Source organism: Tarenaya hassleriana, unplaced genomic scaffold (assembly GCF_000463585.1).
Source record: "Tarenaya hassleriana unplaced genomic scaffold, ASM46358v1 Cleome2, whole genome shotgun sequence".
In the NCBI taxonomy this organism is placed as follows: domain Eukaryota; kingdom Viridiplantae; phylum Streptophyta; class Magnoliopsida; order Brassicales; family Cleomaceae; genus Tarenaya; species Tarenaya hassleriana.
Window position 1 is genome coordinate 7,184,037 of NW_010965372.1, and position 18,507 is coordinate 7,202,543.

At 38.3% G+C, this 18,507-nt stretch overlaps 5 protein-coding genes across 7 annotated transcripts in view; 3 read left to right on the forward strand and 2 right to left on the reverse strand.

The window, feature by feature from the left end:
• The first annotated feature begins 5,080 nt into the window (after window positions 1-5,080).
• On the forward strand, window positions 5,081-7,279 carry LOC104812827 (mitochondrial carnitine/acylcarnitine carrier-like protein). Of its 2 annotated transcripts, XM_010540195.1 has the most exons (4): window positions 5,081-5,186; window positions 5,285-5,364; window positions 5,992-6,383; window positions 6,574-7,279. In XM_010540195.1, the coding sequence occupies exons 3-4, from the start codon at window positions 5,992-5,994 to the stop codon at window positions 7,079-7,081; spliced, it is 900 nt and encodes a 299-aa protein (XP_010538497.1). In that variant the 5' UTR covers window positions 5,081-5,186; window positions 5,285-5,364; the 3' UTR covers window positions 7,082-7,279. The 2 variants fall into 2 exon arrangements, with proteins under 2 accessions (XP_010538497.1, XP_010538499.1); XM_010540197.1 differs by lacking the exon at window positions 5,081-5,186 and having other exon boundaries at window positions 5,360-5,449.
• Window positions 7,280-8,400: 1,121 nt separating this feature from the next.
• On the forward strand, window positions 8,401-9,445 carry LOC104812828 (abscisic acid receptor PYR1-like). The gene has a single exon (XM_010540198.2). It carries the CDS (start codon window positions 8,600-8,602, stop codon window positions 9,233-9,235), a length of 636 nt encoding a protein of 211 aa, XP_010538500.1. The 5' UTR covers window positions 8,401-8,599; the 3' UTR covers window positions 9,236-9,445.
• A 1,421-nt stretch (window positions 9,446-10,866) lies between these two features.
• On the reverse strand, window positions 10,867-13,262 carry LOC104812829 (transcription factor MYC4-like). The gene has a single exon (XM_010540199.2). It carries the CDS (start codon window positions 13,005-13,007, stop codon window positions 11,067-11,069), a length of 1,941 nt encoding a protein of 646 aa, XP_010538501.1. The 5' UTR covers window positions 13,008-13,262; the 3' UTR covers window positions 10,867-11,066.
• Window positions 13,263-15,402: 2,140 nt separating this feature from the next.
• On the forward strand, window positions 15,403-18,264 carry LOC104812831 (probable ADP-ribosylation factor GTPase-activating protein AGD9). Of its 2 annotated transcripts, XM_019202471.1 has the most exons (8): window positions 15,413-15,480; window positions 15,569-15,596; window positions 15,782-15,900; window positions 16,433-16,871; window positions 16,969-17,238; window positions 17,318-17,443; window positions 17,565-17,666; window positions 17,751-18,264. In XM_019202471.1, the coding sequence occupies exons 4-8, from the start codon at window positions 16,476-16,478 to the stop codon at window positions 17,856-17,858; spliced, it is 1,002 nt and encodes a 333-aa protein (XP_019058016.1). In that variant the 5' UTR covers window positions 15,413-15,480; window positions 15,569-15,596; window positions 15,782-15,900; window positions 16,433-16,475; the 3' UTR covers window positions 17,859-18,264. The 2 variants fall into 2 exon arrangements, with proteins under 2 accessions (XP_010538503.1, XP_019058016.1); XM_010540201.1 differs by having other exon boundaries at window positions 15,403-15,596.
• Window positions 18,098-18,507, reverse strand: part of LOC104812830 (glycine-rich cell wall structural protein 1.8-like) — a 1,314-nt gene continuing 904 nt past the window's right edge. The window contains exon 2 of the mRNA XM_010540200.2: window positions 18,098-18,501. Coding sequence (XP_010538502.1) covers window positions 18,296-18,501 — 206 coding nt within the window. The 3' untranslated portion in view covers window positions 18,098-18,295. The remainder of the gene's footprint in view (window positions 18,502-18,507) is intronic.

The window sequence follows — 18,507 nt, forward strand, 5'->3', positions numbered from 1 at the left end:
GAAAATCAAACCATTTGCTTTAATTAATTAAAGTAATGATTCTTTGATTCAAATCTTTAAATGTGCGAAACTTTAATTATCCCTTTAAGGCTGCTTTTGGACGCTAAACGACAAAATCATATGTGCAACTCTAGGGTTTCCCCCCTTTTCTCACGCTGAGTTTTCTTCTTTCTAATTAAGCATTTTTACAAATATACAATCCAATCAAGAACATAGAAACATACCTTTTTTTCGCTCAATTATCAGAAAGTTTTAAATCAAAAAATCGTATGGGGAATTTCATAGTTTTAATAGATTTACTCGATTAAATTTGTTATCGCTTATAGAAGTACGATCGCAGAATGTTTTATATATAATAGAACAAATAATTTCTACGTCCCCGTTTCAGCGGTTGATCTACTTATATTGGATGAATAATTTCTACGTTATTATTTCATTACTGTCCAAGCTATCTTTTCGCTATTATTTTTCAAACATCGCATATGATATAACGTGTTTGCTATATATAATATAGAAAGTAATCAAGTATCGATATACTATAATATTGCTATATGATATGTCTTGGAAAAAATCAATCTTAGGATTTCTCATTAGCTACGCATGTATGTATACAAAATTGGAGAGAGTACTTAGCAAGGAAAAAGGAAATATGAGACAAATAAGGAAACTATACAAATCCTAATATATTTACATATCGTAATACTATATATAAAAATATCGGTACTAAAACTTTTTTCAAACCCAAAAGAGTGACACATAAGTAACATGAAGAATAACGTTGTAAACCGTAAATATATGAGTTAGAATGTCAATATGCACATATCTATGTTTGACGGTTTTATATTAATATTATTTCTTTTGATTAATTTCATATTATAAATCCTTACTTTTTACCAGTTTTTAATTATAATAAAGGCTAGTGCAGTAAAAATACCATTTTTCCTATGCAATCATTATGTGATGAACGCTCTTGTCTCGTAATTTTAGATATTTGGAGATTTGGTCTCCTAAAAAATACATTAAAATATATGCTTTCTCATGGATACCCGCAGAAAGTATAATATTTTAGCATTAGACAAATGGAATAAATTTACCAATGATATTTCATCAAATCCTACTAAGAATATAAGTAAGTGCATAATTTATTTTAATTCAATATCATACACCTTGTTTTATATGGAGATATATGTATAGGCTCTTATTATTAGCTCTTTAAATGCAATTATTCGGATTATAATTCATAATTCAACTAACATTTTTTAGTGCATGTTGTCATGGTAGCTAATGCTTATCCATTGTGATCTTTGGATTCCGAGCTTCCGACAAATGTTATTGCACAGACCGAAACTAAATTTGTGAATGCACGTTTACAACCAAAAAAGAGAGAAAAAAATGATGAAATACACGAAATTCAGATTTTTTTTTTTCACTTTTTCCATTTCCTCCAAAAGATTTAATTGTCTTCTAATTAAAAAAAAAACTTGTAAATTTATGTCCGTGAGCTATTGTGTTTTGACCTGCACGTACGGACAGCGATGCAGGAGCTATATAGACGGATTAGATTCACGCTTCACCTGCACTCAAACCCTTATATCACTCAGAAAATGCCACGTGGATATGTTGCAGCCAATCAGAAGCAGAACTCGACCACGTGGTCACGTGCGATTCCAGGAGCCCAGATATCAATGCGGCCTCTCCATGTGATGTGAATGTGAGCGCCCCTTTGTTTCTTGCATTTACTCTTTCTACCGATCGAAATCTATTAAAATTTTATTCTTTATGTTATTATGCGTTCTTTTAATCTTTAATTAAATATATTTTACCTTTCTCTATAGTTTTTTTTCTTCATAAAATAAAACAGTGAATATAGGGTTGTACGTCTCAAATCAGTTGTGATATTATTCTTCTATTCTTAGGGTTATTTTTTTTTTATTAATCATCATCTGTATATTTATTTACTGATATTTTCAAAAGCTATAACCAAGATTAAATTATAAACGATATAAAACTCGATTGGTAAATCATCATATAGATTGTTAGAATTTATAATTTATAAATGTCGGTTACTAGACAATGAAATGAGTGAAAGTTTTTAAGATATATATAGGATACTGGGTATATTCTTTAATTTTACAATTTTTTAAATTTTTATTTCATGGGCTATTGATAGTGTCTAGCAACTTGAGATTCTAAATGTTATATTCTAAATTAAGTTATAGCGAACCATTAACCAAAAAACAAAGTTAAAGGAAACCAAATTCCGTGGATATAGGATGCTCTCTACATCATAGGAATCATCATAACCACCGTTCAAATAAAATTTTAAAAGATATATATATATATACACACACACACATTAGATATTATTATATAAAGGGAGGAGACAGGTATAGTGTACGTGTTAATACATAGTCAAACGTATTATCCCGTTAACATATGTAAAGGTTTGTCGTAATTACCGGAATAAACTAATTAATGAACCGATTAGGTTGCCAGCAATGTTTCGATTCACACAAAGCGAAAAGAATAATAGTTATTAAATAATGGTTGTGGAAATAAAGATGAGTCCAGAGAAGATAGGCAACGACCCTCCTTTCCAAGAGAGAGAATTAAGTGTTATACAAACACATTAATGATATATTAATTATATGTAACATATATAATACCTATTATGTATGTATGTATGTATATGGAGGATAGGTGTATATATATACTATATAGGCTCTTGGACGGCCGACGTCCTCCGCGAGAACCGGTCGGCATCATTTGCTTATTGCAGATTCTCAACTCCAAGACATGATGATGTCTACTTACACTTATCCATCAATATGCGTACACAAACACACACACACACACACATATATACACGTGTCCATAATACATGTGTGAGCATGGAGGATGAATGAATGGTGATAATTTTGGCGATTCGATGTTTATCGTGCTGTAGTTTGACAGTTTTTATTGTAAGAGGATTTATATGAATCGCTTCGAGAATTCAATTTGTCATATATAATGAAATATTCTCTTGCTTTATTTCAAAATCGATCGAGTATATACAAATCTTGGAATGAATCGACATGGATGTCTTCAAGAATTACTTACAACACAATTGATGTCTTAATGGTTATAGAGAGATGTTTGGGGAAGCATCACGCAATAAATTTCGAACAACTTTAGTGGTTTGAATGTTTGAGATCAATTAATGGGCTGATGATTTATCTCTTTTGTTATTGAAGTTATTGATTCATTACTTAAATACAGGGAATATTACATATTAAATGATAATCAATGGAGATAAAATCAAATAACTAAATCTATCACGGTCGTCGTGCATAGAACACTAGCCAGTTGGTCGTCTGTGTATATATATATATAGATTCATTGAGGTGAAGAACATTCCGTTTGATTCTTTCATTGTACTCATTAGATTCATTGATCGATAAATGGGTTATTGTGTTAAATACATTAAGGCCCTTAAACACAATTAAGAAGCCCAAAGTACTTAATTAGTGACCCATATTATTTATTTATTTTACTCATAACACGGAAGATCAAAGAGAATGTACATTAAGCTCACTCCATAGTGTCTTTGGGCCTCTGATGATGTCATAAATTTTGGATAATTTCATAATGCATTTGGGTTGTAAATTTACAACGGTTTTGCGTTGCAAACCGCCATTGCTAATCTGCAACTATGTGGCGTTGAAATTGCAATTCGCCGGCACTTTTTTTTTTGTAGTGTAAGAAAAATAAATGCATAACCATGTATTTAATCTTTTATATGTGCCCTTTACCCATATCCTATACATATATATAAATATATATATACACAACTTTTTGGATGCAAATGACAAAACTTCGTATAGTATACATACAACTATATGTGTATGCCCTAACATATATGTGGTGTTGTATAAATATATAGAGATTAAGATATACAAAAACTGCAGTAGTAGGTCTAGCTAAACAAGAAGATTTCCCAATCACAAAAAAGGATGCATGGATGTTGAACCCTATAATTATCACAAAAAGGATGATGATGATGATGATGAATCTTGAGAGGCAGACACAAGGGGAAACATCACCGGAACCACTTTGGCCTCCGAGGTCTTACACTTGTAATTTCTGCCTGAGAGAGCTCCGGTCGGCTGAGGCCTTAATTAGGCAGTCAAATGAACGTCCACGGCCGTGAACAAGCTGCTAGGGCTCACACTCCCTCGGTGGCTCGTAACGTTAAAATATGCAACCATAGAATGTTTAATATATATATCCGACCGATGAGTAATGAATCTTAAAAAATTTATAATCGGGGACAAACTTATTGACAAACGTAATTTTACTGCAGTAATATTTCACAATTTTATTTTAAATCTTATAAATCTATAAAAATTATTATTTTTTAATTAGGGGCATTTGTCCCATTCATTTCAATAATTGGATCACCAATCATCGTTAATCAGATAAAAAACACACTTGCCTTAATCTAGAAGAAAATTAATCTTTTATGTAAAAAGTTTACTAAAAAAACTGCACAATATCTTAAACTCAAGAAAAGTAGCACATTTTCTAATAAATTAGTTGTTGATTATTTGTTTAATAAAAGAGAGCTATTTTCTCTAAGAAAGGCTTATTTGGTTAACAATCAAATATCCGAACCGATCTAAATCAAATAACATATGAACGTTACCAAACCAATTTCGATATAAAATCAATAATTATAATTTTTCTAAAATCAGAAAAAAAAACAAATCCATATTTAGAACCGGTTAAAAAAGTAACTGAAAAAATCAAAAATTTCTTAAAAATCATAAAATTGATACCGAACCGAATTCAAACAGAAATATAATCTAACGCAACCGAATTCAGTATAAAAAACCTCGTTATATTTTTTTAAAACCGAAATAATTAAACTCAAATATAATGGGGCCTAACACAAACTAAAACCCGAATAACCCACCCATTGTGGGAAAAAAAATCAAAGAATACTACAGTACAGTCCTTCAAACATACGGTCGCCAAGACAAGCTAGTTTCGCGCACGTGACACAGCACAAGTACGCACCCACACACACACACAAAAAAAGGGAATTAAGAAGACAATCACCAACCACTAAATTCGATCTTTGATCTAAAGTTTATAGCCTCTTTGGCAGCAAAGTTGCCTTCTTTGTGGAGGAGATTGGTGCGGTGGGTGCAAATTCTGTCCACTTGATTTCTTTTTTCTCCATTGTATTTTATCGGATTGTTTTGGAGTTTTCTGAATCTGGCCCGTGATTTTGCATCAGGGTTCTTTCTATTCATCCGGAATAGGCTCACCCTTCTCGGACCCATTCGATCTCGTTCCATTTCCATCCAATCATCTCCGGTAAGGCAACCCTTTTCAGATTCGAATCTTCTTCGGGGTTCCGATTCGATTTTCGGCACTTTCATCGAGATTTTGGTGCCTTCTTGTAAGCAATGATTCGTTTTTCATCCGCAGTTGTTCGTCATGCTTGCTTAATGTGTATGGTTCTGGGAAACAAAGTTTCCAACTTTTTCGGGGAAAAATGGTCCTTTTTCTGGAGAAAATCCCAACTGGTTTTACTGGGAATTCAATGATTGTTTCGGTTCTTCGGTGAATGAAATTGGATCAGGTTTTTCCATCTGCCAGCAATTGTCTTATAGTTCTAGCATTTCTCTGATTAATCCTTACTCTCTGAATAGCGTTAAGCGCTGAAATCGATCGTATGCATACAGCTCCATGGCCATGTATGGACAGAGTCTTTTCATATCTTCATCTAAGAAAAACATATCAAGCTTTCATGTTTCCATTGTCTTAATCTGATCAGTTCATTAGACAATCGTGTTCTGTTCAATTTTTTTGATTCTGGTATTGGTCGTTAAGCTTCTACTGCCTAGGCCATACATCTGTTCACGGATTCATTTTCTGGCTAACATCTCCATCATTGAGATGCATATCTCACTGATCCATAACACTGTATTTCTCTGTAAGATGGCGGAAGCAACAAAGGATTTGGCTTCAGGGACAGTTGGAGGGGCAGCTCAGCTGATAGTAGGACACCCATTTGACACCATCAAGGTCAAACTTCAAAGCCAGCCAGCTCCAGCCCCGGGCCAGCCTCCCAAGTACGCAGGTGCTGTCGACGCGGTCAAACAGACCCTCGCAGCCGAAGGGCCGAGAGGTCTCTACAAGGGAATGGGTGCACCACTTGCCACCGTGGCTGCCTTCAATGCAGTTCTGTTCACGGTGCGAGGCCAGATGGAGGCATTGCTCAGATCTGAGCCCGGAGCCCCTTTGACCATCGGTCAGCAAGTCGTGTGTGGTGCTGGGGCTGGATTCGCCGTCTCTTTCCTTGCTTGCCCCACTGAATTGATCAAGTGCAGGTTAGCTCTTGTGTTTGCCGGTTCTAGATGTGTATATGAATATATATGAACTTATCAACCTGTTTGCTCGTAGATTTCTCAACTATGCTTACTTATAGAGTACCATGTATCGGTTTTTCCCCTGCCCACGATTTTGTCGAAGAAGAGTTTCCTGATTTGCGTTGTGGTTTGTGGTCATTTTCAAAACCAGGTTGCAAGCACAAAGTGCACTGGCCAGCTCAGGTGCAGGCTCGGTGGCTGCAGCCGTGAAATACGGTGGGCCAATGGACGTAGCTCGTCAGGTCCTCCAATCAGAAGGTGGAGCCCGAGGTCTCTTCAAAGGCTTATTCCCGACTCTAGCCCGTGAAGTCCCGGGAAACGCCGCCATGTTTGGAGTGTACGAAGCCTTCAAGCGCTTCCTAGCCGGAGGAGAAGACACTTCGAGCTTAGGACAAGGATCACTTATCATGGCCGGCGGTTTGGCAGGAGCATCCTTCTGGGGGTTTGTTTACCCGACCGATGTGGTCAAGAGTGTGCTCCAAGTCGATGATTATAAAAACCCGAAGTTTTCGGGTTCCATGGATGCCTTCCGGAAGATTCTAAAGGCCGAGGGAGTGAAGGGTCTGTACAAAGGGTTCGGACCGGCCATGGCTAGGAGTGTCCCTGCCAATGCCGCTTGCTTCTTGGCCTATGAGATGACAAGGTCCAGCTTGGGTTAAGCTGCCCTTTCCTTAACATAAACCGAGGGCTGGTCCTCATGGTTTACCGGTTAAGCTCAAAATTGGACCAGAAAAATTGGTTAGGTTTCGGTTTAGACGATTCTTTCTCTTTCACCTCTGTATTCCTTTTTAACTTTGAACTGCTGATGGAAAGAAAAAAATTATTTGTGAACCGAATAAACCGGTTTTCAATCCTCACCCATAAATTCCAACAATTTTCCGATCTACGGGCACAGTCTGCTCTGAATTCTTGTTACCAATCCGGTATGAGATACCGGACACTGGTTTGACGTAATTCCATTGGGGGGATCCGGTTATGGTGATGGTTTACGTAAGTAACCGGGCTGGGCTGGAGATCGAAATGCAGAAAAAGAAGGCCCATTTGAACTATGACACGTGGCGCGTATGTACTTTTACATGAAAAATATGGTAGTAAAAGGAAGATATACAAAACAATTGTATGGATAGAGATCTGTATATTCCAATATCATTTGGGTCTTTGTAAAATAAAAATATTAGGAAGGCTTTTAAGCCACCAGAGATTCTTTCAATGCTTATTTTACGATAAACAAATTCACAATTATTGTCAAAGAATATTTGAGATGAATACTTATATTAATACATATTTAATGAGAATATTCTTGTTGTCTGTTTTCCTTTTAAAAAAAATGAAACAAAAAAAGGAGAATTACATGCATTTTATAATAACTCTTTTAATTAAAAAAATGGTGATAGGAATAATAATCTCATCAATTTAACATATTTTTAACCAAAAAAGGTCAACTCCCCAAAAAAATTATAAAGAAAAAAGCGAATTCTCGATGCTATCTTCTTCATTTTTTGCCTTTGCCGTTGAAATAAACCTAAGAATATCCAAAATTTTTAAATCAATTCCATATTTATAGAAAATCCCAATATTAGATATAGATATATATACGATTAAAATATTACATTTAGATATAAAATAAATGATACGGGAAAAGCGTAATTACGGGTTTGTGGATAGATAAAGGAAAACAGCTGGCGGCGCCACTAATAGTCATAACTTGTACCTACCGTATACATATATTTTTTTTTTTGTAACTTCTATTTATTTTTTCCTGTAATCAAACATAAATTACGCAAGGGGAAAAGATGTGAAATAGGAGAAAATCTCAATTGGTTGTTGGACCGTTCGTGTTTCAGTTTTGAGAGCAACAACGATCATCATAATTCAGAAAATAAAAAATAGGGCCAATTAATTTAATATACGGTTGATAAATAGATTTTACATATAAAAGACAAAAGATTATCATTAACTTAAATCACTTTGGAACTCCACCACAGTTGAAAAGTGAACCCCGTTAAATTCCGTTCTACAGATTTCCTTGTTTACCCTTCATTTTCCCTTGAACTGACATCTTTACCCTTCTTCCTCACTCAAAATCAACCCTCACTTGTCGTATGCCCCCAGGCAAATTCTCTCTCTCTCTCTCTCTCTCTCTCTGATCTGCCGGAGCAGGTTAAAAATCCACATCAATGGCGGATCGAGAACCAATCAGAGAGGAAACCCACAACAATACAACCCATCACCTAACGATGCCATCCGGGTTGACCCAGGAGGAGTTCTCCGAGCTGGCTCAGTCGATCGCCGATTTCCACACCTACCGACTCGGTCCGGGGCGCTGCTCTTCCCTCCTGGCGCAGCGGATCCAGGCGCCGCCGGAGATCGTGTGGTCCGTCGTCCGGCGCTTCGACAAGCCGCAGGCCTACAAGCACTTCATCAAGAGCTGCGTGCTGGAGGAGGGGTTCGAGATGCGCGTGGGATGCACGCGCGACGTGACCGTGATAAGCGGCCTCCCGGCGAACACCTCGACGGAGCGGCTCGACATCCTGGACGAGGAGAGGCGCGTGACTGGGTTCAGCATCACCGGCGGCGAGCACAGGCTCCAGAACTACAGCTCCGTCACGACGGTCCACGGCTTCGACCGTGACGGCCGGATCTGGAGCGTGGTCCTGGAATCGTACGTGGTGGACGTGCCGGAGGGAAACACGGAGGAGGACACGCGGCTCTTCGCCGACACCGTCGTCAAGCTCAATCTCCAGAAACTCGCCTCCGTCACCGAAGCCATGGCTCGAGACTTCGGCGAAGCCGCCGGTTCCCCGGCGATGTGACACGTGGCCAAGGGAAAAAATTCCTGTTTTCTATAAATTGCTGTTTCATTGTGTCATATTTTCTACTGTGTTTATTGTTAACCTCGATTCTTATTTTTCCTTTTTCACAACCCTTTTTATTTTTATCTGGAAATGACAAAAATGTCCTTACTTGCTCCGAGTGAGATCGGTAATTTTCGGACATTTCCGACAAGTTTTTTTTTTCTTTCTCGGGATATGAGTCTTATGACCGCCTTAGAACCCTAACTAACGAAGATTAATAGGACTTAATAATAATCTAATTGTGATTAGTTTTATTTTATTTGTGTAATTAATGATTTATTACTATGCGTAATAACAACATAGATGAGGGGAGGGCACAAACAATAAAAAGAGCCCAATTGTGGTAAGTTACTTGTTCCTCCACATGTCGACTCTCCCTCCATTTTTTGCAAAGCGCTTCAAAGTGTGTGCCGTTTTCAGGCAAAAAAAAAAGGAGTTTCAGATTGTGGGACCCCTTCATCCGCTGTTTTATTTTTATCAATAGAAAAATTAGAATATTAATACCGAAAGTTCTCAAATTTTTTTAAATAAAACTTAACTTTTAATTTTTAACATTTAAAACCTAAATTTTAATATTCATATTTTAATAAATTTAAAATTTGTAAGTCATATCAAACGTAATCCTAAATATTAATATAATAACTCAAACGATGATGTGATAATTTTGATTTTAACAAAATATTACACGTGATTTTGAACGAATTTAAAATTGTTACATCATTATTCGGATTATTATGTCAGTGTCTGGAGTTAAATTTGATGTAATTTATAAATTTTAAATTTATTTAAATAAATATATATATTAAAATCTGGGTTTTAAAAGGTAAAACATAAAGTTGAAATTTTATTTAGAAAATTTTAATAAGTTGAAACATTAATTTTCTTTATCAATATAAAGTTCTGAATATATTTTTTTAAGAAAACAAGATACGTCATCTTTTTTGGTAATAATGCAGCAGGATGGATCCTCTGTATGTGAAATAGACAGAGGAATTAAATTCGAAATGATAAAGTAAAGAAAATGAATGGATTATATTAAATCAGGAACTTAAAGTCCCATATCGTATTATCGTGTAACAAAGGCAAATGAAATGATTATCATACGCCTTCATTTGCAAGTTGCCAACTTGATCCGACAGAAAGTGAAACAAAACAAAATATTGGAATATAATTTAAGTTAAATAAAACGAAAATTAAAAAACGAAAGGGCCTATAAAATAAAATATTGAAATAGAATTAAATTTAGTGAAAGACGAGGGAGACGAGTCAAAAGAAAGAAATACGAGGAAAAATGAATTTTCAATAGATGTTTATCAAAAACAAAAAAATCAATAGACAAAATATCTGAATTTCGAATATTTATCTTGATCCGAAGGTTAGATATCCGACTTTGCAATTGAGATAAGGATTGAGTTTTGATACTTAAAATTCGAAATTTGGATTCGAATTGATATTTTTTGGATCGACTAATTACTTGCGAATGTTCAATTAATAATAAAAAATAATATTATATTTTATAGTATTCAACTAGTGTCTATCCCTAATTTCCCAACATTCTTGTTTTAGGGGTAGCAAAAATTAAATGGGTATTTAATCAAAATTGTCATTTATTCAGCATTAGGTAAATAGACTGTTACATGTCAATAACATACAACAAACAACAACAAATGGGTACTTGCAATAATAAACATTACCCTATAAAGTTAACATCTTTCATGGGCTTTTTTTTTTTCTTTCTACTAAAGGGTGAAGCCTTACCTTTACCCACATGGAGATAAGAGAGTCTTTTTCATTGGATTTCTCCGACTTTCGCCATTAGAGCCCTCTTAAGCTGGTCCTGCGAGAAGAACCGGTTCCCCATTTTCACGGTTGCTTGCTGGATCATGAGATCATTCACCACGGATAGACTGGCGTGATTGACCTCCAAGTCCAGATCTTTGAGTGCTTCCATGAATTTAGCACCCGGGTGGTTCTTCTTGCCGCATTGGATCCGTATCATCACGTCCCAACCTATGATCTTCACGTCGATCTCCATCTCTATCGCCAGACCTGAATCTTGATTCGTAATGACACCCTTTCGGTCTTTACTGCGTTGTTGTGGCCGTGAATCTTTACCAGATTCCTCCTTGTTTAGCTGCTGCCGCAGCTCTTCTTTGTCGGATTCTGCCGTTTGGAGCTTGGATTTGAGCTCGCTGATGTATGATATGGCATCTCCGATAAGAGATGCTTTGTCCATCTTTGAGACGTTTGGAACCACGGCTCTCAAGGCGTAGAACCTCTGATTCAGCTTCTCTCTCCTCTGTCTCTCCGCCTCTACGTGATTCAGCGGTTCTTCTCTTCCGTTGGCCGGTTTTCTTCCCCGTTTTCTCGGCCTCTTCTCCGGTTCAACGGTTCTTCCGCTGTCTGCTTCCTTCGCCACCGACGCTTCGACATCTGAGTGGTCCGAGTCGCCGGACTTCGCGGCGGCGGAGGGAATAACTACGCCGCAAGTGAAGGAAAGCATCCCTTCCTCGTTGTTGCTTCCTTTTGAGACCGGAGATCTCTTTTTATTGCTATCCCCTGCCATAAAACTGGTTTGACCCGAATACCCGGTTCCATTTCCGTTCCTTTTCTCGCTGGATGTAAGAATCTCTCCGGATTTTGGCCGCGACCCATCAGGGTAATTCCCATTTTGATTCAACCCAGAACTCGATAAATTCAAATCGCTCTGCGGGTTCTGACCAGGATTCTCGACCGAGCTACCGCCGTTATCGAAATGGCCAGGCTTTGGAAATAGGTGAGAATTGGAATTGGAATTGGAGTTGGAATTACCGTTGTTTATCGCCTCCGTCGGAGCAACGTGACCTGACTCAATTCCGGTGGTGGGCTCGCTAATCCAAAGGGCCGGGTCGTTTTCTCCCTCGTCCGGGTTCAGACTGAACGCCCAAGAACCCGCTTCGCCACCACCGTCGTTGAAATGGAACAGAGTGTTGACCTTTTCCATCAGATCTGAGCTCTGTTGGATCACCTCCGTCGAACCCAGCTCGACGACGCCGTTCTCCGATGGAATACACACCAGCGTCTGCAACCCGTAGATTTGACCCTGACGGGCTCGCTCACAGCCCGACCCGGCCAGCACACCCGACCCGGCAAGCCAGATCGTTCGAGAGTTTAAGGACGCTTGCCCCGGTAACCCAGTCCCGTTCAGGAAGCTCTGAGTCATCGACACCAAGAAGAACCCCTCTGTATCCGTGACTTCCTCGTCGCCGGCGTCATCGGCGGCTCCGACCGCTTCTCCGCCGGAAATCAGCGCGTTCAGCTCCCTTATAACCCTCTTCCGGTGCTCCTGCTCCGCGGCGCTCGCTGAAGAACACTTCTTCCTGCTCTTACCCTTATCCTCTTCTCCTTTGTAGTATCCATCGCCCCATCCGAGCAAGGCGGTGCCGTCGCCTCCGGGGAAATCGTACGAGAGCTGCCAGAATATCGCGTAGGTCCAGGGCTCTCTCGCGCCTTCGATCAAGGACTGGAGCCGCTGCTGGAGAGTATCCTCGTTGAACTGCGACTGCGCGGCCGCCGGCTGCTGGGGGTGGGCCCCGCCGGATAATTGCTGGTGCGGAGTAGCCGGTGGCCAGAGAGCAGAGTGATCGGAGCCCATGAAGGCTTCCATCACGGACGCGTCATCGTCGGTCGTCCATTGGTTAATCGACGCCGTTGTGCCTTTAGTTGGCTGGTTCTGCCGGTAATCGGCCATGAGAACATCCAGTGGAGAGCCAATCCTCCAGTCGATTGCGGCGGAGACTTTCCGAGGGGAGAAGAGAGGCGGTGATTGAGTGTGTAGCGGAGAAGAGATAAGAGGGACAGGAACACAGTAACTGGCTTGGAGAGATTCTTCAATTATTCAACTTTCAACAGCTCATTATTACTTTTTCTTCTTCTGTCAACATTTACTCATTTTATTCCCTCACAAAATATCATAAAACAAACAAGTTAATCCCAAAATCATTTATTTTTTATATTAGGGTCGGTTCACTTCTAAGATCTTTTGGTTATAAAGCATAAATGTAAGGCCAAAATTCTGAAAATTGGGATATACACGAGTCATATAGATTTTTCATCGCAAATCTATTTATCTCTTTTAAACATCTAATAATACTTTTGGAATCATTACTATAAAAGAAATACGAATCTATGTTAATTCCCCAAACATTTACGACTGATAAATCATCAATGTTGGTATTTATTATGTAATATATATATAATGTTGTAAAACAATGTCAGCATGTATGACGCACATTCTCTCCTTGTATATTTTTCTGTAATATTATATATAAACACGGTCGAAGTTCTTATATTATTAAATAATAAGATTTTCGATCTATCGTGGCAGTCTAATCCACTCCATTGTTTTTGTTTGTGTCACGTCTACTTCTCATGCGAAATCATAAGCATGGTCGTTTTTTGTATTATAATAATAGATTCATACAAAGATTACTCAATCAAATGGCGGGGATAAATAATTTAAAATTAACAAATTAATTATTAAAATTCGGATGGCAGTAGGATAAGATTCTCGAGATTATTTAATTTGAGGCTGGCTGCTATCCGTTCCCTTTTATCTCAACATTCAATTTGTTTTCCCCGTGTTTTATTGAGGCTAAATATAGAATTTTATTTATTTGTTTACTGTAATTATTAAAACAATATTATCTTTTCAATGAAAAACTACTCCGTAAGTTTTGCGCCAGAAATGGTCCCAGATTCGATTCCACTGGTGGGGAGGAAGGTAATTTCTGGACAAAAAATGGTCCATAGTCCCGAATCTAGGGTGGATGTATTTGGGCCGAAGGTTCGGGGAACTATCCTGATTATCAAAAAAAAAAGTTTTGCGCTAGATAGTGTGATATTTTTAAAAATGCCAATCCTAACGACAAGAATCGCATATATGACACATGCATATATATATATATATCATATATGAAAAATACGCATATATATAAGTTCAATTTGGTTCATATATATTGATATTTCAAATGGGATAAAAATAACAGGACAACTTTTCTAAAAGTTGGCCCTGCTAAAAAAGAGTGGCCAAGACTTGAGGAGAGTGATATTACAATGGAAAAACAATAATTACCTTTGATGCTTATGGCATGGATTTTGTTCTATTATATTATATTATATTATATTATATTATATTATATATATATATATATATATGTATATAGTTATTTTTTTTTCAGTACACGAGTCCAACGATTACGTAGAGTCAATCAGTCTCTTATATTTTATAATAATACCATTAATTAATAATAAAGTTAAATATTTGATAAATACGAAGTCGGAGACTTCTTGGAACTAGAAGCTTGGCGGTTGCAGATCTGCAAAACCTCAGGACTCAACAGACGTCAATAAGTTATAAATATTTTTTTCAATATCTCATCACATATATATATATATATATATGCACGAATACATATACCACACACACAGAGATTGATTCGTGGTTAATTCAAATTACATGTAATTATGCTAGATCTTATTGAAATGAACCATGATATTTGCAGGCATTTTCCTAATAAAAATCGCGTGCAGTAGAATTAAAACGACGACGTTTATTGTACATATAAATAATATGAAGATACACAACATGCATTTTGAAAAATTAAATTCATTCTTATATATATAATACATGTCCGTATATATAATATAATGGGAACCGAATTTTGACGGACCAGGTCCATTAAGGTTGTAATAGGCCCATTATGAGATTTGTGCCATTCATAATTGAAAGTCTGGGGCATTGTCGTAATTACGTTTTTTTTTTCCTGTGGATGTTATGAGAATTTACAATTGCAATGTCGTAATTAAGGTTGTGATGTTCATGTGCAATGGATGAGTAGATTAGGCATACTGTGCAGGAAAAGTGGGCGAGACAAGGGTTCGTCCGTTAAGCCTTTAACGTCGTGTCGCTTTTGAGATGGGATCACGCACGACCTGCCGTTTCACAAATTCTTCGACCTCAATGGTATTCCCGTATATTTATAGTTTATTTCGGGGTATTTTCGTCTGTTTAGTACGGAAAACTTTGATTTGAAGCGGAAAAAAAAGGAAAATAAAAATTTCTTCATTTCTCATATATTTTTTCTTTTTAATCTTGTAGTGTAGGTTGCCCGAGGAGGTGATCCATCATCGACTCTCCAGATTTCCGGGTTTTGGTTTTGAGGGTATCGATCCACTTGTAAACCCTTAAATTTCCATAGACTCTGCTTCGATGGCATCTGAGAATCTTACTGACAAGAATGTTGTTTTCAGAAAACTGAAAGCAAAATCTGAGAACAAGGTTCGATTTCTTGTCGTTTCTTGAGCTGTTTGCAATGGGGGTTTATTGTGTTTGTGGTTCTTAGATCTGGGCTTTTGTTTGTTTGAGGATTATCAACTCTTTCAGATCTGGATTTTGTATGATCAGAGCTTCGATTAAGTTTCGTTCTCCTATGATGATCCTGTTTTGGCTTTTTGGGGTTTCAGACGTGCTTCGACTGTAATGCGAAGAATCCGACATGGGCATCGGTTCCTTACGGTGTGTTTCTCTGCATCGATTGCTCAGCTGTTCATCGGAGTCTCGGTGTTCATATCAGCTTCGTGAGGTAGTTTCAGATTCCGGGAAACTCCAATTCTATAGTGTTCACTGTTTGATTAACTCGATCGAGATTATTCTAGCTTAGAATCGTAGCGCGATTCGTTGCTCTGGCTAGGGTTCAAGGCATGATTGTCTGAAGAGCTTCTCTATGTAGGATTCGTTGACTTCTCCTTTCATCTTCCTTCTTATTATGGTGTAAACTGTCCGAGAATTGTACATTGGTGTGGTAAATAATACCGTCATACTCGCGACAAGCATGGTTGATAGCCATTGTTTTCTTCTTCTTCTGTCTTCCATGTTATTTGATAGTTCTCAATTCACTGGTTTTCGGGAATCTGCTCGTGTATCATTTGCCAGGTAGCTTAGAATATAAAAATTGGTTCAGTGTTGGTTTTCGAGCCCTCAGTTACCGTTTTTCTTAGGAAGAGAAGAATCTGGCCGACCGTAATCTATACCGTATGCAGAAGAACATGGTTGATCGGAATGAATATGGCCAAATACTTCTGAGTCACTTAATATACATTTCCTTTTTTGAAAAGGTCTACGAACTTAGACTCATGGAGTCCTGAACAGCTCAGAACGATGATGTTTGGTGGCAACAACCGTGCTCAAGTGTTCTTTAAGCAACATGGATGGACTGATGGTGGCAAAATCGAGGGCAAGTACACTTCGAGAGCAGCCGAATTATACAAACAGATTCTCGCCAAGGAAGTGGCTAAAGCCATGGCGGAAGAGCCTGGTCTGCCATCATCACCTGTCGCAGCCTCTCAGCCAGTGGAAGGATCTAACGGGTTTTCTTCTGCTGTCAAGGAAGATGAACCTTCTAAAGAAAGTTCTTCTGCTAAACAAGAATCATCCAATGTTCCATGTTCGCCAAAAGTTTCTCGTACAGTTGTGTCTAGTATAGTTAAGAAACCGCTTGTTGCAAAAAAGACGGGGAGGACTGGGGGTCTCGGTGCTCGCAAGCTTACTACCAAGGTAAGATTCTGCAGTTTTGACGCTAGTTTTGCACGTATTGGAAAACGGGTTTTTAATTAAACATTCACAATTCTTCTTTTTGGGGAAAAAAATGCAGCGGAATGAAAATCTCTATGAGCAGAAGCCGGAAGAACCTGCACCAGTTGTTCCTGCGGCATCCTCAGCTAACACCAGCAGCTCTTCATTAGCGGGTTCATCATTTGCCCCTCGGTTTGAGTATGTTGAAGACAACATGCAGTCTGGAGGGCAGAGTGGTCCGCAAGTGCTTAGCCATGTCGCTCCGCCAAAGTCATCAAACTTCTTTGCGGAATTTGGAATGGATAGCGGTTTCCAAAAGAAATCGAGTTCGAGCTCCTCTAAAGTTCAAGTAAGTTGCATTTCTTACGAAATTCAACAAAAAGAGTTAGTGTCAATCCCAGTTTTCTGCTAAACTAATTCCTTACTAGGTCGAAGAGAGTGATGAAGCGAGAAAGAAATTCTCGAACGCAAAGTCCATTTCTTCCGCCCAATATTTCGGGGATGAGAGCAGAGCTGGTGATCTCGACACAAAAGCTACCCTTCAGAAGTTCTCGGTCCGTCATCTCACTCCCCTATTAAAAACTTCACAAGGACATTCCCTTTGATTATCCGAGTTAAAAGAAGAAGATTACACTGGAGGGTACTGGTGATTCAAATGTTTTATAATGTTTACAGGGCTCAGCAGCTATTTCCAGTGCTGATCTTTTTGGCCATGGGAGAGATGATTCATCCACTGATATTACCGCCAGTGATCTCATCAACCGGCTTTCTTTCCAGGTGATTTCCGTTTTCAGTGGGTTTATTTGGCGCGTGTCTGTATTTTCTTATGCAAATGTTCATTCGTATTCATATTGATAACAGGCGCAGCAAGATATATCGTCACTGGTGAACATTGCGGGTGAAACCAAGAAGAAGATCGGCTCTTTGGCTTCCGGCATTTTCAACGATCTTCAGGACAGAATCCTTTAATGTACGAATCGATATTCTGTTTTTTTTTCTTTTCATTTTTCTGTTTTTGGTTCATTGTTTAGCTTTAAAAGCCCAAAATCAGTGTTTATTTGGTTTTGTTTTGTAGTTAAGAGAGAGATTTGGGAGTTGGGACATCATATAATATATCAAACATATAATTTTCCCATATTGTTTTTATTTTTGGTTATTTTTCTCATTGAATTGTAATATGAAATTATTAGAAGAAAGTAAGCACTTGATTAAGATAATAAGTTGTTTTTTAATAACTAGGAAGCACATCATCAAAGTTCAAATGGATACAAAATGTTACAATACCTTAATAAAAACGCATTTTAATTTTATGTATACCGCCACCCCCTCCATCTTATTTTAGTCCCCTCGGGTGATAGATAATACACAAATGGGATAATAACAATAATATCATTATATTAAATCATTCAAGGGGAGTAGTAGCCGCCGCCATGTCCTCCGCCTGAACCTCCACCGCCGCCGTAAGCCCCACCGTGCTCGCCGCCTGCTCCGTACGCACCTCCACCGCCCCCACCTGAACCACCGCCGCCTCCGCCTCCATATCCACCTGCTCCCGCGTATCCACCTCCGGCACCACCACCCGTTCCATAACCACCTCCATGTGCTCCACCGGCTCCCT